At 61.5% G+C, this 25,376-nt stretch overlaps 3 protein-coding genes across 3 annotated transcripts in view; 2 read left to right on the forward strand and 1 right to left on the reverse strand.

Annotated features, from left to right (window-relative positions):
• The first annotated feature begins 1,051 nt into the window (after positions 1-1,051).
• On the forward strand, positions 1,052-4,076 carry LOC115905876 (C-X-C chemokine receptor type 2-like). The gene is made up of 2 exons (XM_030952572.1): positions 1,052-1,159; positions 2,995-4,076. Exon 2 carries the CDS (start codon positions 3,000-3,002, stop codon positions 4,074-4,076), a length of 1,077 nt encoding a protein of 358 aa, XP_030808432.1. The 5' UTR covers positions 1,052-1,159; positions 2,995-2,999.
• A 1,557-nt stretch (positions 4,077-5,633) lies between these two features.
• Positions 5,634-10,680, reverse strand: RUFY4 (RUN and FYVE domain containing 4). The gene is made up of 10 exons (XM_030952571.1): positions 10,530-10,680; positions 9,789-9,916; positions 9,326-9,451; positions 8,947-9,053; positions 8,655-8,798; positions 6,981-8,022; positions 6,798-6,904; positions 6,057-6,203; positions 5,816-5,947; positions 5,634-5,736 (listed from the first exon to the last, which is right to left on the reverse strand). The coding sequence occupies exons 1-10, from the start codon at positions 10,678-10,680 to the stop codon at positions 5,634-5,636; spliced, it is 2,187 nt and encodes a 728-aa protein (XP_030808431.1).
• Positions 10,681-14,255: 3,575 nt separating this feature from the next.
• The window catches only part of TNS1 (tensin 1), a 69,467-nt gene continuing 58,346 nt past the window's right edge, over positions 14,256-25,376 (forward strand). The window contains 3 exon segments of the mRNA XM_030951899.1: positions 14,256-14,611; positions 21,106-21,220; positions 22,417-22,454. Coding sequence (XP_030807759.1) covers positions 14,516-14,611; positions 21,106-21,220; positions 22,417-22,454 — 249 coding nt within the window. The 5' untranslated portion in view covers positions 14,256-14,515.

The following is a 25,376-nucleotide window of genomic DNA, read 5'->3' on the forward strand; positions in this document are numbered from 1 at the left end:
TCTTGCAAAATGGATAATTTCAGAGCTACAGAGCCCCAAAAATGTGAGGTGACACCGGGAGTGGGGGTATCCTAGGGGGACTGTAATGGTGCCCTGGAGCTGGGGGTTGCCCAAAACTGGAGTGTCCTTGAGTCTGTGGGGATACTCAAGGGATAGGATGGTGGCACTTACCAGGTGCCCCAAAAACGTGGGGTACCCTATGACTGACAAGCGTGGAAAGCTGTGAGGATGGGGGTGCTCAAAGGGTATGTGAGTGCCCCAGAGTAATGGGGGTGCATGGGGAATGCCCTTGTGTGCAGTTCTCCCCTAAAAGCAATAGGGGCACTCCAAGCCACAGCATTTCCCTAAGTCTGTGGGGCTGGCACAGGGGCACGGCTCGGTCTGGTGGCATTGTTGGCATGGCTTGGCTTGGCTTAGCTTGGCAAGGCACAGCCAGGGCAGGAGGGGGGATCCCCCACAGCAACCCCCAAGAGAGGGCAAGCCAGCCTTGCAGTCCCCTGTGCATACCCCGAATGCTGACACCACCCTTGCTCTGTCAGTGGGGAAACTGAGGCACAGAGCCCTGCATTGCCATCACCCACTGGCCACGGCCTTGAGACCTTCTGCTCTCCTGGGGGAGCTGCAGCACGCAGGGGTGCCTTGAAGGGGATGCCCTCATCCACGGAGGGCCTGGGGACAAACTGGAGACCCCTAGCTGGAGACCCCCGGGGTGCATCATCTCAGGGATGACAACGAACCCCTGGGTGCACGCCCCGTGCAGCGTGGCCTGGGACATCCTGGGACAGGAGGGTGACAGAGGGCTGCGGGTTCCCCTCGGACTGGGAAAGGCATCTGGGGGGACCACGGAAGGGTCCCTTTGGCTGCCACTTCCGCTTCATTCTGGGAGAAGATTTTGCAACATTTCCTCCCCGGGCAGTATAAAGTGGGTGGTGGAGGGAAGGGGTGCTGGGAGGTGGCGCAGCTGCAGGCGCAGGTGAGGGCTCCTCCGGCTGGAGACATCCCTGCGTCTGGGACTGCCCTGCATCCCACCACACTCTGTACCGCAGCCCTTTGGGGGTGACATCTGCATTTAAACCCGCACCTGTGTGCTTCCCAGGGAGAAACAACTTGGGATCAGGAGAAGACTCCACATTTGAGGGAACGGCGACAGCAGCAAGCAGTGAGTCCGTGGGGTGTGCCACTGGAGATTGCGGCTTTCCTTGGGCTTTGGCAGCTCCCATCTGAGCCCCATCACATTCCACCCTGGGGGCTGGGGTGGGTTGCTGCAGCTGCCCAAGAGGCTGCTTGGTAGAGGGAGGTGGTGGTGAGAGCACCCAAGGGTGTGCTGAAGGCTCATCTGGGGTGCAAACCCTCCGTAGTCCCCAGGGACATCAGCCTTGGGTGCTGTGGAGAAAAAACCTGCTCCCATTTCCTTGCACAGCAATGAGCTAGGAGGATCCTTCCCCATGGCATGTCCCTCTTTCCTCCCCACTGGGAGCCCCAGAGCCACCCCATTGTCCCCCAGCCCTGCCAGGGTCAGGAGGGGAAATGAAGTGCTGCTTGTTCCCCTCATCTGAGCCAGCTGTGGGGTGTCTGTGTGTGCTACACCCGGGGAATACGCATTTCCAGAGGAACCACCAGAATTTTGGAGCGGGGAGGCAGAAAGCAGCAGCCAGAAATAGATGCAGGGGAAGTGCTGGCATCAGGCTCTGCCCCGTGCCTGTGGGAGCCCCACTAGGGAGGACATTCCCCCATCAGCACTGGCAGCATCCCTGGTTGCAGTCCTCCAGGATGCTGATGCCTCAGCATCCCAGCAGCACCACTCTGGGGTCACCATCCCGGGTTTTCCATCCCTGGATCACTGCAAGAGAGGATACAACAGAGCCAGGGAGAGTTTTTTTTTGAGCAGTGGCACCAGCCCAGCTGCAGCAGGAAATGCACATCAGGCAAAAGGGGAAAGTCAGTTCAGGGATGGTTTGGGTTCAAACAGGGCCAGCTTGGAGCTGGGGCCCCCACCACTGGGGGGATTCAGCACCCCAAGCAGTCCTGGCATCTCCAAGCCCTGGAGGGGTTGAGGGCTCAGAAATGGGACAGAGGGGTGAAACCGGAGAGAAACAAGAGTCCAGCTCCATTCTGGGAGAAGACTGAAAGCCAGTGGTCCTTGGGGAGGCAGGAGCAGAGCGAGCTCACTGTCTCCTATGTGTGAGGAGACAGGAAAAGCGACTGCCACCTGTGATTTCCCCACTGAGGCCAAGCACGGGGGGACATAGCAGTGCCCAGCTGAGCAACAGGAAAACCAGAAATGTAATATTTCCAAAGCTGCCTGCAAAGTGCGACGTGTCTTCCTGCCCGGGGCTTGAAACCACTCCTGCAGGAGCAAGACCAGCAGGTTGAAGAAGGGCACAAAAACACCTTCAGACCTTCCTGAGTGCTGCTGCCCCAGGCACCATGAGCACAGCCTTGCTCCGTTCCAGGCATCACAGCAGCAATACTTGAGGGGGTGGAGAGGCTGGAGGGATACAGGGGTACTTGAAGAACTTTGGAGGTGCTTGAAGGGCTCTGACATGCCCAAAGAGTTGAGAGGCTTTTGAAGGACCCACAGTAAGCAGGGTAGCCCAGGGTTTCTGGAGGAGCCAGATGTCTCCTGGAGGGATGTGATGCTACATTGATGGGGAAGCCCCCCAAACTGAGAAGAGATGATCATTCTATGGGGGAACCTCTTCTTCCACAGGAGTCAGGAAAGGGACAGGATTGGGGTGAAATTCAGGAGACTGAGGCATGCAGGGGGAGTTTTACAAGGGGGTATATGAGGAACAGTGCCTACCTGCAGTACTGGCCATTGCCTGGCACAGTGTGGATGCTGTGTCCTCCATCACAGAGGAGTGATGAAGAACAGCTGCCCACTGGCTGGGAGGGGACCTGGGGGACAATGGAAATGCCAGAGGACCTAGAGATTCTGTCACCCCTGGTCCACAACACGGCCACCCCACGCTCATGCCATTCTGTGCTCCACAGGCAAAATGGAGTCCTTGTCCTACAGTGGGGATCTCTCCAACATCTTCTACCTTTACAACTACACCTATGACTACAGCACAGCCATGCCTGACACTGCTATCTCATCCTCTCCGTGCCGGCCTGAAAGCTCTGCCCTCAACAAGTACCTGGTGGTGGTGATCTACTGCCTCGTCTTCATCCTCAGTGTGGTGGGAAACGGGCTGGTGGTGCTGGTGGTGACCTCCATCCACACCAGCCGCTCCGTCACCGACGTCTACCTGCTCAACCTGGCCGTGGCAGACCTGCTCTTCGCCTTGACCCTGCCACTTTGGGCAGCCTACCGAGCCCACGAGTGGGTCTTTGGCACTGTGATGTGCAAAGCCATCTCCGTGCTGCAGGAAGCCAACTTCTACAGTGGCATCCTTCTGCTGGCCTGCATTAGTGTGGACCGCTACCTGGCCATCGTCTATGCCACGCGGGCTGCCACTGAGAAGAGGCACTGGGTGAAGTTTGTCTGCTTGGGCATCTGGGTCTTCTCCACGCTGCTCTCCCTGCCTGTGTTGCTCTTCCGCGAGGCTTTCCGCTCGCCCAACAACGGCACCGTGTGCTACGAGCGCATCAGCGGCGAGGAGACGGCCAAGTGGCGGGTGGTGCTGCGGGTCCTGCCGCAGACCTTCGGCTTCATCTTGCCCCTCCTGGTGATGCTCTTCTGCTATGGCGTCACCATCCACACCCTCCTGCAGACCAAGAATGCTCAGAAGCAGCGGGCCATGAAGGTCATATTCGCTGTGGTGCTGGTGTTCCTCATCTGCTGGCTGCCCTACAACATCACACTGGTGACCGACACCCTCATGAGGACGCGGGCCATTGCCGAGACCTGTGAGAGGAGGAACAGCATCGACACAGCCCTCTCTGTCACGCAGGTCCTGGGCTTTGCCCACAGCTGCATCAACCCTATCATCTACGCCTTCATCGGTCAAAAGTTTCGCAACAGCTTCCTCAAGATCCTGGCGCAGCGTGGGCTGATCAGCAAGGATGCTGTTGCCCGCTACGGCCGTGCCTCCTATGCCTCCACCTCCGGCAATACATCCACCACCCTCTGAGCTCCTCTAGGACCCAGCCCTTGTGGGTACCAGCAGGACCCAGAACCCCACACACCTCAGCATCCTCATCCAGCCCCCTGGCATGTGGGTGGTGATGTCATGGGGATGGGCAGGGCCACCATTGGATGCTGGACCCCAGCTGGAAGGGGGCTTGGATGGCAAGGTGGTAGGACCCCATTGCCAGGGGAGTGATGTCAAGTGTCCACCCTCCCCTCTCTTTGGGACAAAGTCTGTGACTCTGTGGACTCTGTGAGCCTGCTGTGGGGATGGTGTATTTACCCAATGACCATCCAGCAATAAAGGAGTTGGTGGGTTTGTCACCCATGTCTGCCTCCTCTTTGCCACGGGAAGGGACATGGCAGGACAGGGCCAGGGCACCTCTCTGGTGACAGTGCCAAAGCAATGCTGCCTGCTGAGCCTGCCAGAGTGTGGCTAACCCTTCTTCCAGGACAGGGTTCAGCATCCTGTGCATCCCCACAGGGGACCCAAGCCCAGGTTTTGCTTCCTACAGCTCCCCAGACAGGTCCTGGCACTTTGATGGTCTCTATGTAGAGTGTATCCCACCTGGGAACAAAGTCATTCCCTTTCCAGCCCCAATCTCAACCCCAGCAGAGCAAATCATTGAAAGATCTCTGAGCAGCCCCTCACACTGAGCCAGCCCTGTGACCCCTGCCTGAAGGGTACCAGCACCTCAGGCACCCCCACTCCCCCCCAGCCACGGTGTCAGGAGATTGTTGTGCAAAGGGCTGGGAACCTGTGCCTTACACAACCGGGATGTTTCCGCCCTGGCTTGGGCAACTGGGGCCGACACTTGACTGGGGTCAAGGAGCTGAAGACGGGACTGTTACCCTGCTGGGGATTCACCTGCCACTCTGTGCCAGGCCTCAGGATGTCTGCCCTACACCTACACATCTATTAATCTACACATCTCTCCACTGGAGCCCCATACTGCTCCTCCATTGACCTTGATCCAGGTTCCCAGGGGTCCATAACCATGGGGACATCAGCAGATGTCACTCATGCGCTGGCTCATGGGTGGGTATGGGGGTCCCCAGCACCCAGGTGGGAACCCTGGAGACTTGGAGCAGAGCAGAGTCAGTGGGGGTGCTGAGCGAGGACAGCCCATCACCTTTTCATCTGAGAAACCTCTTGCCTAAGTGGTTCCTTGCGGTGTGGTAGGAAGCCAGAGCTGTTGGCCAAGAGCTGTCTACTTTGCCCACTGTGGGATGGTGCAGGCAGTGGCTCACCCTGGCTGCAGCTAGGACACCCTTTTTGGGGATGGTTTCCCCCCAAGAGAACTTGAACACCCCCACAGCAGCATTCCTACACCCAACCCCAGTGTCAATCTGGCAGTGACTGATGGATGACACGGAAGACAAAGGGATAGCAGAAATGAGTAGTTTTCCTCTTCGTGGACCAGCCGCAAGAAAGACACATGTCAAACCCAAAATGCTGGGCAGCAGGACCCGCATGCAGGCCCTGGACACCCAGTAAGTCCAAGAGGAGGCAGCCAGGGCAGGAGGTGTCCCAGACACGGTGCCAGGGCTGCTGTCCCGCTCATGTGGCCTGCGGGTGCCTTTGCTGGTAGCAAATCAGGCAGCAGCGGCCGTGCTTGCCCATGTCCACGGAGCAGGTGTGGCACACCTTGCCCTGGCAGAGCCTGTTGAGAGAGCAGGAGGTGAGAGCTGAGCCCTCCCCGCACTGTGCCAGAGCCAGCCCCCCTTCCCCTCCCAGCCCACCTGCAGCTGTACCGCCGGGAGAGGAGGCGGAAATCCTTGTGGCAGCGGGCACACAGCCCTGGGTCGCGGGGCACCGGGCTGGGCACCGGCGTGTCAATGCCCTCTGTCTTCTGCCACAAGGCATCCTTCTCCCTGCGGGAGGGGAGAGGTCAGCACTGCCTTCGCCTGGGCTCTGGTGCCCTCCTCTGGGCAAAGGGGTGTGGGTGCCCTTGCCCTTGCGTGGAGTCCCCGGGGCTCTCACCGCAGCAGCTCCAGCAGCCGCCCCTTCATGTCGCGGATGAGCTCCTGCTGCCGGGCCTGCTCGGCGCCGCGCGTGGCCTCCCGCTCCAGGGCTTCCCGCTGCGCCCGCTGCAGCGCCGCTGCCCAGCGCTCACCGTCCTGCCGGGCCCTGCCGCGGGACAGGGCCGACACGGTGCCCCTGTCTCTCCGTCCCTCCATGCATGCGGATAAACCTCCCGCCGCTGGTTCCTCCCTCCCTCGCTCCCTCCCTCCTTTCCTCCCTTTCTTTTCTCCTCTGCTGCCCATCCATCCTCAAGCTCTCTCCCCAACCTCACAGCCATTTTGCCATCTGCCACCCATCCGTTTTGCCACTGTTCATTCATCCTTCTCCACATCCATACCCCTGGCGTTGTGCCCACCCACCCATCTACTCATCCCAGATTCATCCTTGTGTCTCTCCATCCACCGTCCCATCTCCATCCATTCATACTAAATTGATCCCTCCTTCCCTCTCTCTATCTACTAACGCCAAACCACTACAACTCTCTGCCCACCTACCCTTCCACCCAACTATCAGTCCCAAATTGACCCCTCCCTCCAGTCCTCCCCCCTCAAATCCTTCCCTCTCTCCCTCCCCCTGCCAATCCCCAGCTGCTGTTCGGCTGTGTCCAAGCAGGACATCATTGGGAAACCCTCTGGCAGGTGGAGATAGGAGGTCCCACTCTGGGGCGGTGGGTGGTGGAACAAGGGGTCCCTGCCCCACCTGCTGAGCTCCTCCTGCAGCCGTGCCATCTCCTGTCGCTGGGCCTGGAGCTGCTGCCGGCTCTGCCACGTCTCCTCCTGTGCTGAGGCAGCCAGGCTGGCCAAGCACTGGGGGAGAGTGGGGGCTCAATCCTGGACCCTAAACTCCCACCCCACCACGGGATTCCCTTGGGCTTGCCCATACCATGGCCATGCTAGTGACTGTGCTGGGCTCCCCTTCTGCCCGTTGGGCTCCTGGGAGATCCTGGGGACCACGGGCGAGCTCCAGTGCCTGCCGCAGCACCTCCTCCACGGCAGCCACCTCGTTTGAGGTATCAGCACCCTTCAGCACGTCTGTCTGTCCTGCCGCCACCAGCGCTTCCTGGCATTCCTGCAGGCGCGAGGTCAGCGCCGCCGCCTCTGCCAGTGCCCTGGCCAGCTGGGTACCCCGCTCCTCTGCCACTTCTTGCCAGCGCCGTGCCTCCTCCTGTGCCCGTTCCAGTGCCCCCGGGTCCCCCGCTGCCACCGCTGCCTCCAGTGCCCGCTGCAGGAAGGCGTTGGTTTCCCGCAGTGCCTCCTCCTGGCGTGCCCAGAGCTGTGCCCACCGGGCACTGCCCTCCTCCTGCCGCCGCTGCCGCCAGTCTGCCCGTGCCAGCCGCGCCGCCAGCGCCTGGGCTGCCGCCTCCTGCTGCCCCAGCTCGGCCCTCAGCTGCGACACCAGCGCCTGCAGGGACTGCTCTGTCCCACCCGGCTGCCTGGGCACCAGTGACAGGGACCCCAGCATGCATCTTGTGCCAGGGGACAGTGGGGACGTGCCAGGCTGGGCTGCTTTGCCAGTCCCATGTGCATCCTCCAGTTCCTCTACATCCACATCCTTCATGTCCTTCTCATCCTCCTCCAACTCTTCATGCTTCTCTTCCAAATCTTCCTCCACGTCCACTTCCACATCCTCCACCTTCACATCCTTTGTATCCTTACTGTCATCCTCCTCCACTTCCTCTTCATCCTCCTCTTCCATGTTCTTCTTCACCTGCCCATCCTCTACATCTTCCTCTGTATCTTGCACACTCCCTGCCTGCAGGGCAGCCCAAGTGGGTGGGCAGGGATGGGCTGGTGCCCCATGGAGTGCCACAGTGGGATGGCCAGTGCCGTCAGACCATCCATGTGCCACTGTGCCCATCCTGTCTGTCTGCAGGGCTGTCTTTGCTGGGCTGCTCCTGATCACCGGGCTGGGCCGTACCAGTGGCCTAGAGGGGACACAGCGCTCAGGACTACGAGATCACCCCCAAGTGAACAGGGCATCACCACCCTCCACCTGGGCTCGCTGGGCAAAGCAGCATTTAGGAATTTGGAGGGCAGCAGGGCAGGGGATCAGCCACCAGCCTGAGCACCCACAGAACATGTGGCACCCATTGACTCAAGCATGTGTGCTTGTGACAGTCCTTGCATACAGGCATGTGAGCAGCATTTCAGCATTTCTGCATTTCAGCAGAACAGGTGTGAAGTGTGCTGGAACAGCTGCATCCATGATGCCCCCACAAGTGTGCCCGGGGCAAGGGTGTGCAAGCATATACGTGTGTCCCTGTGTGTCAGATGTCACAGGGTCACGGTGTTGCAGCAGGGATATACTCAGCAGAGGATGGCTCTGTGTGTGCACATGCATGTGGCATGTTTGCAGGCACAGGCAGTGTGTGCATGCTGGTGCCAGTGACTGTGCCCTCCACGGAGAGCTGGCACATCTGGAGTGCTGTGTGGGGTCTAGGGCAGTGGGGCACTGCACACATGCCTCTCTGCAATGCTAAGCCCCAGGTGCCTCTGATGCCCTTGACATCCCCAGTGCTGCCAATGCCCCTGGTGCCCCCAGTGTCCCCAAGCTCACTCAGAAAACATGGGCCAGGCGGTGTCCAGGTCACTCCTGTACAGAGCCAGGTGGAAGGTGACACAGTCCAGCTCATAGAGGCTGCCCAGGATCTCTGCTCGCCGTTTGGGGCTCAGGAAGGGGCTACGGGCGTAGTACCACTCGCTGCAACCACAAAACATGCATGTCTCTATGCCCTGGACAGGTACACGTGCCTGCAGCACCTCTGCTGACTGGGTGCTGCAGGGCACTGCCCACCCTGGCCATGTCCCCCACTACCAGGAGCATCCCCTCAGTGTGCCCCTGCTCTCACCAGAGGCTCTCAGGGTCGAGGAGGCAGAGCTGCAGGGACTCTGCCAGCTGCCGGTGCACCAGGCAGTACCGCAGAAAGGCTCGGCCCCTGCCCACAGGGGTCTTCAGCTGCGGGGGAGAGGGGGTTATCCATCCCTGTCACTCCAGTCTGCCCCTCCACACACCTCCCTCCCAGCCCATCCAGGGAAAGAGGGTCCCCAGGGCTCAGCCTGGGGTGCAGTGGGGATCCCAGAGGGGACAAAACTGTTTATAGCACCAGTGGGCAAATGCTTGGTGCTCAAGCGAGTGTGTGCCTGTGCAGAGGTGTGTGTGCACCCACAAGCAAGCAAAAGCTCGTGTGTGTGCACAAGTCCCTGGGTATCCCACCAGCCCATGCCCACCTTGTCCAGGGAGGTGACGAAGTGAATGCCTTCATGCTCCTGCCGGCACCGTGCCAGGCCCTGGCACAAGAAGTCCCAGTAGTCCTTGCGCTGCCCAAAGAAGCTCCTCTTCTCCTTGAGGTCAAACTGGCAGAGGTACAAGCTTGGACTTCCTTTTTCAGGAGCATCCCCTGCTCCCCCTAGCCTGTCCCCTGTGGGGCTGGAATCCAGCCAGCTCCCCCAGCAGGATTGGTCTGGGTGTCCCTCTCTTCACTCCATACCTCAGTTTCCCTTCTTCAGCACATGTAATTACACATGAGGACTAGGGAGAACCTGGTCCAGGAGGCTGGGGATGCCCAGAGCCAGACAATGCTGGGTGGGGTTATTCCAGCCCCTCCATGGTTAACACAGGGTCCCTTCTGCTCTCAGCTGTGCCTAAGGAGAAATGAGGCAGGGGGCAGCAGAGATGGAGGAGCAGCAGTACCTGGAGGAGGAACTCTAGCTGGGCACAAAGGCTGTGCAGCTCCCGGCTCCCGTCTGTCACCGGCAGGTTCTGCTCCTGGTAGCTGCATTTCAGCTCGGCCACGGTCTCTGCGGGATGGCAGGGCTGGGCTGGCATGGCACCCTCTCCCATCCTGCCCCTCTTCCCTCAACTGCCTCACAACAACCGGCCTCGGGGATTTCTCATGGTGGATGAAATCATAGAATCATAGAATCTAAGTTGGAAAAGACCTCCAAGATCCAGTTCAGTCATTAACCCAGCACTTCCAAATCCACCATTAAACCATGTAGCCAAATGACACATCCACACGTCTTTTAAATACCTCCAGGGGTGGTGACTCCACTACTTCCCTGGGTAGCCTGTTCCAATGCTTGATAAACATTTCCATGAAGAAATTTTTCCTAATATCCACTCTAAACCTCTCCTAGCACAATTTGAGGCCATTTCCTCTTGTCCTAACCCTTGTAACTGGGGAGAGGAGACTGACTCCCTCCTGGCTACAACCTCATTTCAGATAGCTGTAGAGAGTCATAAGATCCCCCACCGAGCCTCCTTTTCTTCAGAGAGAAAGAGGAACTTGGGATGAAGGAGGGGAGCAGGGGGAGCAAGGAGCACGGCCACCTCCTGGGCACTGACAGTTCCCAGGGGCTGGCAGTGAGGATGGGAGCAGGCAGCAGTGGCAGGGTTGGCACAGGGATTCTCTGGAGCACCCCTGGCAGTGACACCCCCCACTGCCCATGACTTGGGTGCAAGAAGGGATCTGGCATGGCCAGGGTGAGATGCGCCATGCAGGGAACATGCTGGCAGGGGACTGGTTGGCACACTTACTCTGCAGGTCCTTGATGACACGGTTGAGCTCCCCTTCCCCTGCCATGACTGCTCACAGGGATCTGCAGAGGCAGAGGGAGGGTTGAGAGTTCCAGGCTGGCACTCCTCTGGCATCTCCAAACTCTCTGTCCCAGAGAGAGCATCTGCCCCCCAGCTCTACCCCAGAGCTGCCTGCTATTAAGGTGGAGAGGGTAGGTTTAGACACCTCTTACCCTGCCCACGTTCCCCCAGTGCATAGGACAGAGCAGATGGGGTGGACAAAGGTGTCCCATCCTGCACCCTCTTAGCTGTCCATGTGCCCTGCCCCTGTATGTCCTCAGCCTCTGCTCCCATTCCTTGGGAAGTCCCTGGGGCTGAGCCCACCACATCCCTATTGTGTCCCTGTGCTTATCCCTGTCCCTGTTTGCCAGGATTCAGGATGTGGGTTTGGCGCAGGGGAAGTGCTGCTTTTGCTTCTGCTCTCGCTTCCCTCACTCACATCACGAACAATGTGGGGGCTTCTGGGTGCTTGAGCACGGGGGCACAAGAGCCCTGATATGCAGCCCCCTAAGCTCAGCTCCCTAGGCAGAACCCTCTGGCACAGCATGTTGCCTGCACAGCTGGCATGGGGTTTGGGTGAGCTGTGGGCATCAGGTGAGGGACCACAGGGCACAGTGCAGTGATTTTGGGGTGGGTGGCAGCTTGGGGACAGGGTGAGGGAAGTAGCCCATGGAGGTGACAGGTCTGTGACTGGTCACCGTGGCTGGTGTGGGGCAGCACACATTGGGGGGTGGGGTGTGTGTCCCAGCAGGGTGCACTGGTGTGCCCAAACGTGCCCAAGCGTGTGAGTGCCCTGTGCCCTCTACCACGGCACAGTGAGGAAGCAGGCTGCCTGTGTTCCCGTTCCAGGGCTCTTGAGAGACCTCAAATGAGCTATCTTTGCATCTGCCCACCCCACCTGTACCTCAGTTTCCCCTGGGAAGAGAAGCCCCTTACCTGTGTCCAGGAGCTGTGGGCTGCCCCGGGGCGGTTGCTGAGTGCTGCGGGTGCGCTGGCATGTCCCTGTGCCCACGCTGTGCCTGCCTGCTTCTCCTTTTGTACCTTGGGCAGGAGGAAGTGTGGGAGGTCGGTGGGGCTGCAGAAGCCACAGCCCGCCCGGCCCACATCACATCAGGCACTGCAGCTTAGCCCCCAGCACCCAGCTCCCTGTTTTGGGGGGTGCCAGCTCTGGGGAAAGGGTCAGCAAGGCTGGTCCCCCCATGCAGCTTTTGAAGGGGCAGAGGAAGGACAGTGTCAGACATGGGGGGACCCTGATGCTCTCCAATAAGAATGGAAAATTGGAATGTTCTGAAGAACCTCCCCACAGTTTTTGTGGAGGGGGTCCAGGACCCATACTCTGCTAGAAGCAGCCAGCAGCAGACCCCGGAACAGAGGCCCCCCCCACGCACAACAGCCCCTGGGCACAGAGACCCCTGCAGGAGCTGCAGCCCCCCCTAGCAAGGACCACAACCCTCCCCAATCATCTGGCCTCCACATGGGGGCTATATCCAGAGCCAGTGTGGGTATAGCAGTCCAGCATTCTGGACAGGGCTCCCTCTTGTTGGGAAGCCCCCAACCCAGCAGTGCACCTCGTTCACTGTGCCTGGACCCCTGTACTGTGTCAGCCCTGTCCTGTGGGCTCCTTCTTGACTGGGGGCTGAAAAACCCGAGTGGGGGGGATGTCAAAGGCGATGCCAGCCCCTCCCACCAGTCCACGCAGGGGCACCCACTGCCATCCTGCTCCCCACCACCATCTTGGTGGATGGCCACAGCAATGCCCATGTCCTATCCTCTGCCATGCCCCTCCTTGTAGAGCACACTGCCCCTACCTGTGTCACCTGGATGTCTTTGGGGACACCCTTGTCCCCCTGGCCAGGCCTTGCTCGACACCAAAGTGAAAGTAGGAAGTGATGCTGAGTGGGAGCCTGGGCCTCCCAGCACCCTCCTGGCTCCCGGGTGGGTGTTGGCCTGTAGATGCAGCTGGGGAGCAGAGGGGAGCCACTGGCAGTACTCGGGGTGACCCCAGCCTCCTCAGCACCCCATTGCCCCATGCCACCCTGCAGTGTGTGCCACTGTGGGCATGGGGCACAGCTCCCCATATTGGATAGGGGCTGGGCAGGGTGTTGGGTGGCAGTGAGCGGCAGCATCATCGTGTGTGTGTGTGTGTGTGTGTGTGTGCACGCGTGTGTGTGCATGTGTGTGATTGCACGTGTGTGCAGGCTGTGCGAGCGTGTGGGTGCAGGCTGGCGTGGGTGTGAGGCTGACAGGGCACCGTGTGTGCCCTTCATTGCACCCACCCACGTGCCCCGTGCCAGGCACTGCGAGGGCAGGACCCCAACACCTGCAGGGGGGACGTGTCCCTGCGTGCCGCGCCACTGCGGCAGCCTGGCAGCAGGGTCCCCTCTCCCTGCCCCAGCCAAGGGCCAGGGCGGGGGTGCCAGGGGCTGGGGGGGCACAGAAGATTCTCACCCATCCTTGGCGTGGGTGCAATTCAATTAACGAGGCCTGGCCCCGGTTCAGCACAGCCAATAAAGCTAATGGCCCCGCACAGGCCTGGCGCTGCCCGCCGGGGTGGGGGGGCGGGGGGGAGCCGGGGGCCATCTGCTAATTAAATGGGGGTGGGGGACGGTGGAGCCAGCGGTGATGTCACCTCCCTGAGGCTCACCGGCCCCCTCTGCCCTCCAGGCCCCTACCACCCCCAAGGTGCCAGGCAGAGCTGTGGGGGACAGCTGTGAAGTGTGGGGGACCACCCAAACTTCCTGCACCCCCACCCTGATGCTGCTGCTTGCTGGGAGGCTTCCCAAGGCAAATGCAATTAGTGCCCATGCCTGGCATGGCCGCTGCCCACGCTTGGCACCAGCAGCTGCCCCGTGGGGATGGGTCCTTGCCCGGCACCAGCCCGGCGTCATGGCAGCATCCAGGGGCGCTGCTGCCTGCTGCTCTTGGCACCGCCTCGATGGGCGCATGGGGGGTGTGCGGTGCCCAGGGGGCTGCACCCTGCTACTCTGTTCCCCTGCCCTGTGCAAGCCCCATGACGAGGCGGAGGTGCTCGGGTTTGAGCTGTCCTGCAAGGAGAGGTTCCCCGCGGTAGTTCTGTGCCCGCAGCACGGCACGTCAGTCGGGCAGGCGTTGGGGAGGGACCCCACTGCAAGGGCACCGTGTGGGGAGTCCCTGATTGTGTCCTCAGGCTCCCGAGGAGAGGCTTGGTGGGATCCAAGGAGGACTGGCAGAGGGGGAGGGAAGTCCCCCCGCCCGTGTGTAGGCACTGCCACTTTGGGCTGGGGGTGGGCGGGCGGTACTGTAAGGAAACTGAGGCAGGGTCGGGGAGAGGGTCGCGGATTGAGCTGCGATCGAACCCACGGTGTGCGACCTCCTGCACCCCCAAAACTGGCGGCGCTGGAGTGGGGACCCTGTTAAGGTCTGGCATCCACCCCAGGGGATGCCGTGCCCGGAGGGCAGGCGGGTGAGCGCCGGAGGTGCCGAGCCCCGAGCCCCGTGTGCGGGAGGAGGAGAAGGAGGAGGAGGAGAAGGAGGAGGGGGAGGAGGGGGAGCGTGTCGGAGCTGGCTCCCACCCAAGCACTGCAGGACAGGGGCGGGCACGGTGCTCCCTGCCTGGCTGCCAGCGCGCAGGCGACGCTGGGGAACCGGCGGGGGGGACAGGGCCCGGTGGGACCGCAGCCCCCCAGCACATCATTGTCGCACGGCCCCGTGCCCAGGGCTGGGCACTCCGGGGGCACTGCCCGGGCCCCGGAGCTTGTTGCGGCCGGCGCACGGCTGGGTTCGGCCGCTGGTCCGAGCGTGCCCTGAGCAGGGGTCGGCCCCTGCACCCTCCCCCCGCCGGGTGAGCCCCTGGCAGGGGCACCATGACCCGGCTGAGCTGGTGCTTTGCCACCTTGGTTGGCTGGGGGAAGTCCTTGGTGTCCTGCCTCCTGCCCCTCCGCGCCCGCCGCCGCCGGGAGGTAAGCGGGCATCGCCGGGCACGGCGTTAGGGTTAGGGGCTGCGGGGGACACGGGGCTGGGGGGGCTCCGGCGTGCGGGGAGTGGGGGTATGGGCTGCCGCTGGCCCTGCCTGCTCCGGGCAGCTGGGGGTTAAACCCTGCATATGCATGCCAGGGTGCAGGGCATGTCCTTTGTCCCTCCTTTTGCCCCCCCAACAGCGTCTCACTGTGACCCTCTCTTCCCACACCCGAGGAGCCCTGCAGTGGCTGACTGGAGAGGATCTGCTGTACAGCCTTTCATGCTAAGGGATCTGCTGGGATCCCTGTGTCCTTACAGAGAGACTGTAGAGGCAGGGGGTGTCCCTGTGTCCTTATGGAACCCACAAAGGGAATGCTGTGCCCTGCATGAGGGGAGCCCAGTGCCCATAAAACACCCCCCAAGTGAAATCCCTGTGCCCATAAAGTGGTCAGTGTGGGGGATCCCTGTACCTGTAAACACCTGGCACTGGGAAGCACCATGCCCATAAAGTACTCAGTCAGTGTGGGCTCCCCATGCACAGTGTGCAAGACCCCCGGGGGGTCACTCTGTGTAGGGCACCTCTGGGCCCCTCAGCACCTGCCATGTGTGGGACCCATGTGCCAAAGGATTGCCCCACAGGGCATCCCCGTGCCCATGCAGCATCTGCTGTGGGGACTCATTCTGCTCTGCCACCCAGGCTGCGCAAGCTGAGGTGGGGAGGGGGGGAAGCTCTTGGAGGGTGCTGGATCCCACTGCGCCACCCTCACGTCGCTCCTCAGTCTTTGGGAAGCTGCCCCGTGCCTGGCAGGATGGCATGGGACACTTCAGCTGCACCATGCCAGAAAAGCAGGTGCCAAAGCCACTGCTGGGCAGCGCCTGAGGGACTCACTGCAGGCTGGTGACAGTCCAGTATATGCCAGGACAGGGACACAGCCTGGAGGAAGGAGAGGCCTCTGACTGCTTGGGGACCCCAGAGCGGGCCGGGGACGCAGGACCATGAACTGATGGGAGTACTGGGGGTGGTCAGGGCTGTGGGTGGGTGGGTGGCATTGGTGAGACGTGGGTTGGTGGTTGTGCAGTCCTGTGTCCATCACTTTGTCCCTGTGTTTCTGATGTGGGTGTGAGGACACGGACTTGTGCGGGGCTGTAGCACACGTGTACCTGTGCATGTGTGTTCATGGGCACGCAGGTGGGGCTGAGGCAAGAGTGAACTGCTGCTCACACGGGTGTGGGTGCACAGGAGGTCTCAATGGAGCTGCCATGGGGTGTGTGTCCACTAACACGTGTGTATGCTGGGGGCAGTAGCAGCAGGGCTCTCTGTTGGTGTGAGCTGTTACAGGGGGGCGTCTTGGACCTTTCTGTGCTGACAGGTACCCACACATGTGGTACCCACCCACCATGTGTGACATGGGCTGTGTGTGTGGTGTATATGAGTGTGTCCTGGCATGTACACGGGGGGGACATGTGTGATGTATGCATGTGAGAGCACATATCACACATGAGCAGTGTGCAGACACTCTGCAGGAAGTGGGTGTGGAGGCCTTGGTGACCCCAGGACACAAGGAGTCCTGCCAAGGCTGGCCCTGCACTGGGAGTACATGCCTATACCAGTAGAACCCGTGCAGGAGTCCCTGTGCTAAGTGACCCCATATGTGTCCACCTGCTGAGAAAATGAGCCTAAAATGATGGTGATGGGCTGTGTCCCTGCGGCCACCCTGTCCCTGTCGCATGACCCTTGTCCCTGCCCTTCTGAGGAGCCTGGGATTGTCACAGCAGAGAATGGGAGGAGGTGATTTATGGGGGGGTGTGGACACTTCTCTCCACCGAGGCATTCATTTGTGAGCAGTAACGAGGTTGATTAATAAGGGTTGTGATGATGGGGAGGGGTAGCTCTTTGCTTGTTTGGTGCTGTGAGCAGGATCAGTCCCCCCAGCCTCCCTCTGCCCCTGGATCTAGTTGGTATGGAGAGGTGGGAAGCGTTGTCCTCTGTCCCAGCTGGCACATCCCCACAGGGGTACCACTACCCTGGGCCGGGTGAGCCCAGCAGAGTGGTGGGGTGGAGTGCAATGGGACAGGGATATTTTGGGGAGGGGATGCTGCACTTTGGGAGGAGCCCGATACAACCCCAGTCTGTGGGAAGGGCAGCCTAGCCCCATGCTACCCTGCCCTTCCTTTCTGGGCTGGCGATTTTATGCAGAGTATGGATGGGAAACCGAGGCATGGGGAGGGGGGCATTACAGTGCTCATGTCCTCTCCATGCCCAGGTTTCCACGCCAGCCGTGCTCGTCCTGTCGGTGTGTCCTTCCCCCTGGCACATCCCGCACCCTGACTCACACCCTCATGGTCACGGCCAGCTGAGCACAAGTTTCCAGGCTGGAGCCGGAGTCAGCACTGGCGGAGAGCGGGGGAACCGTGTGTCGCACGGCCAAGCCCCCCAGGAGGGGCTGGGGCACCCCCTGCCAAATCCATTCCCGTCAGGGCCGCAGGCTGCCAAGCCGCTCTCCGTCCCGCCTGGAGGTTGTCCCCCCTCGCTGAGGCCCCCCAGCTCCGCGCATGGATGTCCGCTGATCCCTCCCCGTCTTCCATCCCGGGACCACCCAGGGGACTCGGCTGGGCATGGGGGGGGTGCATCCCGCCGCAGGACCCGCCGGAGGCCGGAGGAGGGATGAGGGTGACGTGGGTGGCGGGTGTCCCCCGGTCAGCGGAGGAAATGGATCCCAAATGTGTGTGAGTGGGGAAGAGGGGGCCTGGGACACGCACAGCCCCGCTCCGGGCCCCCGCAGCCCCTCTGCTGGCGGTGGGGGGGTGTCCCAGACGCCTCGGGGCCGACTGGATTGGGGCGCTGCGGGGCCGGGGGGGCTTCGCCGCTCCCCTCCTCCCCCGGCCGGAGGGGCGGCGAGGGGCCCGGGTGGGGCGGGCGGGCGGAGCGAGGGGCCGGGGGCTCGGCCGGCCGGGGACGCGCCGCGGGCAGCATGACCGGGCTGTGCCTCTCCTGCCTGCTCTGGGTACGACCCGCACCGGGGGAGCAGCGCGGCAGCGCCGCGGGGTCGCGGAGCGGGGCTGGTCCCGGGAGAGGGCGGTGGATGGGACTGGATGCGAGGGCAGCGGGACGGAGCGGGGGCGTTTGCACCAGGACGGGCTGACTGGGAGCAGGGGGAACTGGCGGGGCTGGACCGGCACCAGGACCGGCTCTGGGGGAACCGGGACAGAGCGGAGACCGCTAGGGACGGCCGGACATCGGGGTGGGGCTGGGGGGACCGGAGCGGGAGCGGGGCCGGGAGGCGCCCGGGGACTGTGGGGAGCGGAGCGGGAGCCAGCCCGAGAGAGAAGTGGCTGTGGGCAGTAGGCTGGGGGGTACATGAAGAAGGGGGACCGGGCTGGGATGAGGGACATACTGGGCTGTAGAAGGATCTCTGTGTGGAAGGGTTGTGGGCTTGGGGAGGGTGGGAGGCTGATCCCCCACGATGCCCAGCCTGCGTCACTGGCCGGGGGCTCCACCATTCCCTGGGGCAGAGGATCTGCTACTCCACTGAAGGGAAGGGCAGCTCGGAAAACTGGGGGGGACCCAGTTAGTTATGGGGATTGGGACTCTGCATTCTCCCCAGTCACCAAGCTAGGTCCTGGGGCCCAGCGGGTTGCAAAACTCTGGATGGACCTGAGCCTACAAGACTGCAGCCAGGTGTCCTGGTGCCCTCCACCCACCCTGGCTTTGCAGCCTTAGGGGAACTGGGTGTCACAGGTTCCCCCCACCACTGCACTCTCTGCAGTGCTGGGCAATGAACCCAGGTCTCCCAGCTCTTGATTAATTTGGCATCTCTGTCTGGTGCCTCTTCCAGCCCAGGACACCTGGGTCCCCTTCCAGCCTCTGGTGTTGGCGGGGCCCATGGCCAGGGATGCCTTTGCACCCCTGCTCCTGCAGCATGTGGGTGCTGGTCCCTGGAGGTGGGTACCCATGGGTGGGTATCCAGGAGACGTGCCCAAGAAGCCCTCCAGCCCATGCCCCTGCATCCCCCCAACAGTTTCCAGCCTTGGGGGCAGGGAGGCTAATTGGGATGCTGCCAGTATGGAGCTGTGACTGGATTGTTTTGTGGGATGGGCTGGTTCCCTGGCTGGCAGAGTGGCCCTCCAGCAGCAGGGTGCTGGGGGGGCATAAAGCTGGTGCTGCGTTGGTCCCCCTCTGGCACAGTGATGGTGTTGGCAATGAGACAAACAGAAGAGACTCTGGGGGTGTGGGAATCAAAGGGCCAGCTCTTTCACTAGTGAGGATAATTGCTGTTAATGAAGCCATGGAGGCCAGGGCAGAGTGGGGGATATGTGCATGGGAGATGTGTCGGCATCCCTGTGCATCCCAGTGGGTCCCTGGGAGCGGGGGGCAAGGCCTCTTCCCGGGGCACCCTGCAGCAATGATGCTGCTTTGCATATGCAAAGGAGCTCATGGCATCATTAGGTCTCACTGTCACCCAGCAACTGTGGCGTGGGAGCCCCTGTCCTGGGGGAGCTTTTCCCACGGCTGCTGGGTGGGTGACGCCATGTCTGAGCACACACACACACGTGTGTGTGTGTGTGTGTGTGTGTGTGTGTGTGTATGTGTGTGTGTGTGTGTGTGTACACACCCACCCAGCAGGGTAGCACAGCTCTGGGGGCTGCCAAGGCACCACCTGGGATTGGCCCTGTGGGAGCAGGTGCCCAGGGAAGAGGGGCTTGCAGGCACATGAACAAACCCGTGTGAGTGTGTGCACGGGGGCACACGGACCTGTGTATGGGAACAATGAGCCCATGCCACTGCTCTGCTGTGGCTGCTGGGCACATGTGTGCCTGCAGGTGTGCATGTGCATGCAGTGCCATGATACATGCACTTCATGCTGCATGTGCAGCACCCTCACAGCTCCAGGGGTGTTTGCACACACAGACGTGCAGTGCACGTGCATGGCCCATCTCCTGTCTCTGTCTGCTCTGGGGAAACTGAGGCAGAGAATTTTGTGGGGAGGTACCCGGCCCCCTGACGCTTTGGCACCATCCCTTTTGGCTCTGGTGCAGTGGGCTGGAGGAGAGTGGGGCGCCAAGGCAAGAGGGGGCCGCCCAGCCTCTGCTTAATCTCATTAGTCTTGGCATGAAAAGGCGGATTTACAGGGGCTCACGTCTTCATCTGGCAGCGGGTGGGTGGGCAGGGCTGGCATGCTGCCAAGGGTTGCCCCCCTCCAAAAACAGTCAAATGGGAGTTTGGGAGGATCACTGGCTGCCTGCAGCTGTGCCAAGACCCCTCCCTGTCCTCAGCCCCCATGCATGAACACACACAGTTCATGCTTGCACAGTTTGGATCCATCCTGCACTCAGTTACACTTGTGGCATCAGCTTCCTCTTGCTGTGGGTTGTGCCAGACAGGGTGGGCACAGCTGCTCATGCTCAGGGGGCTCTGTGCCCCCTTTACACCCCTCCAAGACACACCTCAGCACATGTTGCCTGGCATGCACCCCAAAACACAGCATGACAGTGAGACAAACCCAGCATGGGCACCCTACTGGTAGCACTCACACATACTTGGGTGTGCACATAGGTTTTTGTGTACATATCTGTGTACCCACATACATGCAAATACATGCATGTATTATCTACACGTTTATCTACGTGCATTCCCACGTGCTCACGTGCACACGAGTTTGCACACACATCCAAGCATCTTCACCCCCTGTGTGTGCAGACATACACAGCTGTGCCCACACACATGTGCTCACAGAGATGCTTGTGCATGGGCATGTCCCATGTATTCACAGGGACACATGGAGGTGTACCAGCATGCAGGGAGGCACAAGTGTGCACACACCTGTGCACACACATGCACACATATGTGCTCACACACGTGCATGCACACAGCTGTGCACACCTCTGTATGTGCTCACACACAGCACAGTGTGGACCCACACATGTGCACACATACACATCTGTGCACACAATCTGTGTGTGCACGCACACACACATACGTGCACATGCACAAATGTGTGAACACACAAGCGTGTCCGTGTGTGCGCACACATGCTACACAGAGGCACGCACCGCCAGGGGGCGGCAGAGACTATTTAAAGGGGTGGATGCAGTGCCCCCCGCCCCCCGTACACCCTATCCCCACTCCATCCCCCCCATCCCTTTCCCTGTACCCCCTATCTCCACTCCATACCCCCCATCCTTTGCCCTGTACCCCCTATTCCCATTCCATACCCCCCATCCCTTCCCCTGTACCCCCTATCCCCACTCCATACCCCCCCCTGTACCCCCTATCCCCACTCCATAACCCCCCCCATCCCCTGCCCTGTACCCCGTATCCTGTAGCCCATACTCTTTACCACTGCTGCAGAGTTCACAGCTGTTCACAGGTGAAGGGGTGTGGGGGACATGGGTGGAGGATGAACTGCCGCCCCGGGGGAAACAGGCAGGTCAGAGCTGAGTGTCTGGGACTTGGTGCCACCTTGTTCCCACTGACGAAGCCCCGTGTTCCCCCCAGCCCCAGGACCTGGAGGCCCCTCCAGCACACTCCTTCAAGATGACGAGCTTCAAGAAGGTGAAGGCCTGTGGGATCTGCCGGCAGGCCATCACGCGCCAGGGCAGCACCTGCAGAGGTGAGCTGGGGCTGTGGGAGCGCGGCTGCACGGGGACATGCCAGGGAGGTCAGGACATCGGGGATGTGTGTGCATGCCTGCATGCACGAGGATCTGAGTGTAGGAACGTGTGCCTGTGCCAATCTGTGCACACACACACACGTGTGCTTGTGTGTTAGAGGGAGAGCTGTGGCTATGAGAGAGTATTGCAGTGCCTTTGTGGGTGGGAAGGTGGCCGAGAAGCCAGGGTGGCCCATGGAGACACTGAGGTGTCACACGTGTACGTGGCCATGTGTCAGCTTCATGCACGTGCAGTGAGTGTGCAGCGGCCACCACGTGTGTGCACATGGGTGGGGGTCTGTGCACATGGGTGGGGGTCTGTACACAAGGGTGGGGGTCTGTGCACACACGAGGGTGTCACCCCTGAGCCGTGCTTGCTGCCCGTGGCACCCGGTGGGTCACAGGTGGGGCTGCCAGCCCTCGCACGTGTGCGGTGTCGCTGAGCCCCGTGCGAGGGGCGGACAGAGGAAACGGGAACAATGAGGCTTCCTGTGCTGCAGGAAACAGGCCCAAGGGGAACAGGGACTGGGGTGCGGCCGTGGCTGTGCTGCATGGGGACCCTTGTGTCCCCTGGGGATGGGACAGGTGTCTTTGCGGGGCTACTCAGGCAGCATAGTGGTGCCCTGTATAAGTGTCCCCAGCAGTGGCAAACAAGCCTGCTCTGCCCATGAGCACATGCCCTCCATGGGGCACGGGTGAAAGTGTGCAGCAGCAGTGCATGGGAAGGAGGGAGGGAGCGCAGACAATGGCAGCACCCCTGTGGTGCTCTCAGTCATGCCAGTGTCCATGAGACCCCATGAGAGGCCCCATGAGACCTGTGTGTGCATGGTCTGCCTCCATGCTGTTCACCCTGGGCACTGGGGCTTGCACTCACACACACTCACTGGCACACTGGCACCGTGTGTGCCCCAGAGCCATGTTTTGTGCGCCTGCTGCTGTGCTGCTGCCGCCTGTATGTGTGTGCACCAGTGTGAGGTGTGGGCTCCCTGCGTGCATGTGCACGTTCCTGGCAGTGCCCAGTGCCAAGGTGCTCTGCAGTGCCCTGCAGTGCTGGGTGCCCCTCCTTCCTGCCCTGCATGTGGGGTGCCTGCAGACTGCCCCCTGGCACTGCTCCTCCTCCTGCCTCCAATAACCCTCTCTCCCTCTCTGTCCCACAGGCTGCAAGCTCTCCTGCCACACCAAGTGCCAAGCCAAGGTAAGGCAGCGTCCTGAGGTGTCCCCAGCCCTGCCTGCGGGTGCTGGGGACTCAGAGGAAGGATGCCATGGTCGATGCCAGCTGACCCCACTGGATGGCACCCAGATGGGCCGATGGCCCTGGGCTGGTCGTGGTGGCACTGGTGTCACCACTGGGTGAGGCTGGCAGTGCCATCCTGCTGCCTGGTCACTGACAGCATGTGCCTGTCTGTGTACAAGGCTGGGATTTGGGGTGCAGCCCTTGTCAGAGCAGGCCAGCAGGCATCTGTGCCCCAGTGCCTGGAGCGGGGTGCCCTTTGCCAGGGTGAGTGCTGGGCACGTGGGTGCCATGCGCCGTGGCTGAGCCCTGCCAGCTGCGTGCACACAGGCTGAGCAGCTCTGCTGATGCCCGGCCAGGGGCGGATCTTGCTGGCAGGAGACAGAGGATGCCCAGTGGTGTCTGTCTATCCAGCTGCTGCACCACCAGAGGGGGACCCTACAGCAACCCGGATTCTCCGAGGAGCTGGAGGTGGGCACGGTGCCCATTACTGTGCTGCCGGGGCAGGGGAGGCTTCGTGTTCTTAATCCCTGGGGAGGTGTGTATGCCAGCTATCTCTGGGGCTGGCATCCTGGGCAGGAAGAGGCCTGGCATGCCCCAGGCAGACAGCGTAGGCTGGGACATGCCTGTTCCTGTGCCCATTGCCTGTGCCCAGCTGGGCAGGGAGGGAGAAGGAAGGGGGGGTGCTGTGCCAGGGGTCGGGCACATGTTGGGCTTTGCAGGGTGCCACAGTATGGGTGGTGGTGCAGGGCAGGCACTGGCAGCAGCCCTGGCACCGAGCCCCAGCTGGGCTCTTGGGGGAAGTGGGGCCGTGGGGTACCCTGGGTGTTGAGCGGGCTGGGCGAAGGTGACTGGGGGGCTCAGTGGAGCTGTGCCAGCCCCAGGACCCTGTGTCAACTCTGGGCCACCCCAGGACCCTGTGTCACCCCGGGCAGCCTGTGCCAAAGATGCCAGGAAGGCTGAGGCCAGGGAAGGTGGCCTTGCCAGGGTGCTGTGGGGAGGGCTGGGAGGGGCGTGCAGGAGGGGATGCCTGTGGTACAGTGGCAGGGAGCATCTGCCAGTGGTTTCCAGGCAGGAGGGAGTGTCAGGAAGCATGTGTGTCTGGGTGTGAACCCGGTGGGGATTCTCTGATGTCTGATAGGGGGCTGTACACCGAGAGGGGGGTCATACCAGGCTCCCACATCTGGCTGGGCTGTGCGCATGGGCAGCCCGGGGCTCGCTCTCTCGGCCGGCTGCATTTCATTAGCCTCCATCACCCTTCCCACGCTCGCTGGAAGCTGGAGCCCCCTCGGTGGGGCCAGCTAGCCGAGGGGTTTGCTGCTGGGGGGAGCGTGCATGGGGCCAGGGCCAGGGGCCTTCTGCAGAGCTCCTTTGGGCCAGCGCCCAGGGAGGGGCTCCTCCGGTCGGGCAGATGGCCAGCTGACTCACACGCCAGCCTGTTATTGTAGGGTCTCCGAGGAGGGTGCACGTGGGGAGGGGGCTTGGCATGGAGCAAAAATGGCCTCTTGTTTACCTGAAGTCCCTCATGTTTAACCCCTGCACCTCCAGGATACTTTGGAGAGGGAAGATGAATGCCCCCCAAAGTGCTGGAAGCTGCACCCTGAAGTGCTTCCTCTTCCTGCCCTGGATATGCTGCCAAAGTCCTGGTGTCCACTGACTCTGATGTCTCCTGGCCCTGGAGTCTGCCTCACCATGCTACTGGCAGTGTCTGCTCTTTGGTCCCCACATTTACCTCCCTGGGACTTGCTCCACCTCTTTGTTCTGCCCCATAGCACGGCCAGCTCCCAGCCAGCTGCATCCTGGGAGGAAAGCCCCCACTTAAAACCTCAAATGGACCAGGCATAGGGGAGGGGGAGAGATGGGGGTGTGGGTGGGGTGTGAAGAGTTGTACTCCTGGTAATCAGTGTGGGGTGCCAGGGGGTACCACGGGTGTGATGGGGATAAGGGGAGGGGGGCACTGGAGTGTATCTGGGGATGCCTGGGAGCTTTTGGGGTGCTAGTGAGTGCCCCCTCCATGAGAAGGCAGTGAGCAGGCAGAGCTGTAGCAGGGAGGGCAGGACCTGTGCCCTGGCAGTGACCTGCATCCCTCAAGTTTCCATCCTGCCTGAAAGACAGCGGGGCAACAGTGCTGGAACACACTGCCCTGTGCTGGCAGTGATGCTGGTGCCCGTGGGTGGCTGTGGAGGGGCCAGGGCAGCTGCACACTCATCAGCTGGGAAGCACAACTCTGTTCCCATGCCCATGTAAGGCCCTTCTTGCGCCCTGTGCCTCTGCTGAGGGATTTTTCCTTGCTTAGCAAACCTCCCTCCCTCTCTTGGAGAGGGACGGTTGGATGGATGGACACTGGTATGTATGTGACACACACAGCCTGCCCCTCCCTCCCTCCCTGCACCAAAACTGCCTGCCCAAAGCTGCGGGGGTGTATCTTCCCTTGAAAAGCGGGGAAACTGAGTCACCCAGCCCTGTGTGGGGGCAGCAGGAGGCAGGGAACGTGGTGTGGGGTGCAGTACTTCTGTGCCTGCGTTCAGGCGTGGGTGAGCCTGTGTCGTGGGTGGCGTGTGCTGGCAGTGGCACAGCCAGGATCAGTGGTGACACTGCTCTCTGACCGAGGATGCTCTGAGCAGTGGGGCCATGCAGGCATGTCCCAAATCAAGGGATATCCTAGGAGTGTCTCCGTCCCCCGGGATGCCTTCACTCTGACTGTGGCCAGATTTTGCCATGATGCTGGTTGGAGAGGCTGGGAAAAGATGGGGGCCTGTGCTGCTTCCCGTAGAGGGAGCTGGCCCCACAATGGATGGTTTGGCTGGGGGACAGGGAGCGCTGTGGCGTTTGGCTGCCGGATCGGCTGGCGATTGCTGGTGCTTGGTTCTGGGAAATGGCGCCAGT

This window comes from Camarhynchus parvulus, chromosome 7 (assembly GCF_901933205.1).
Source record: "Camarhynchus parvulus chromosome 7, STF_HiC, whole genome shotgun sequence".
Classification (NCBI taxonomy): Eukaryota; Metazoa; Chordata; class Aves; order Passeriformes; family Thraupidae; genus Camarhynchus; species Camarhynchus parvulus.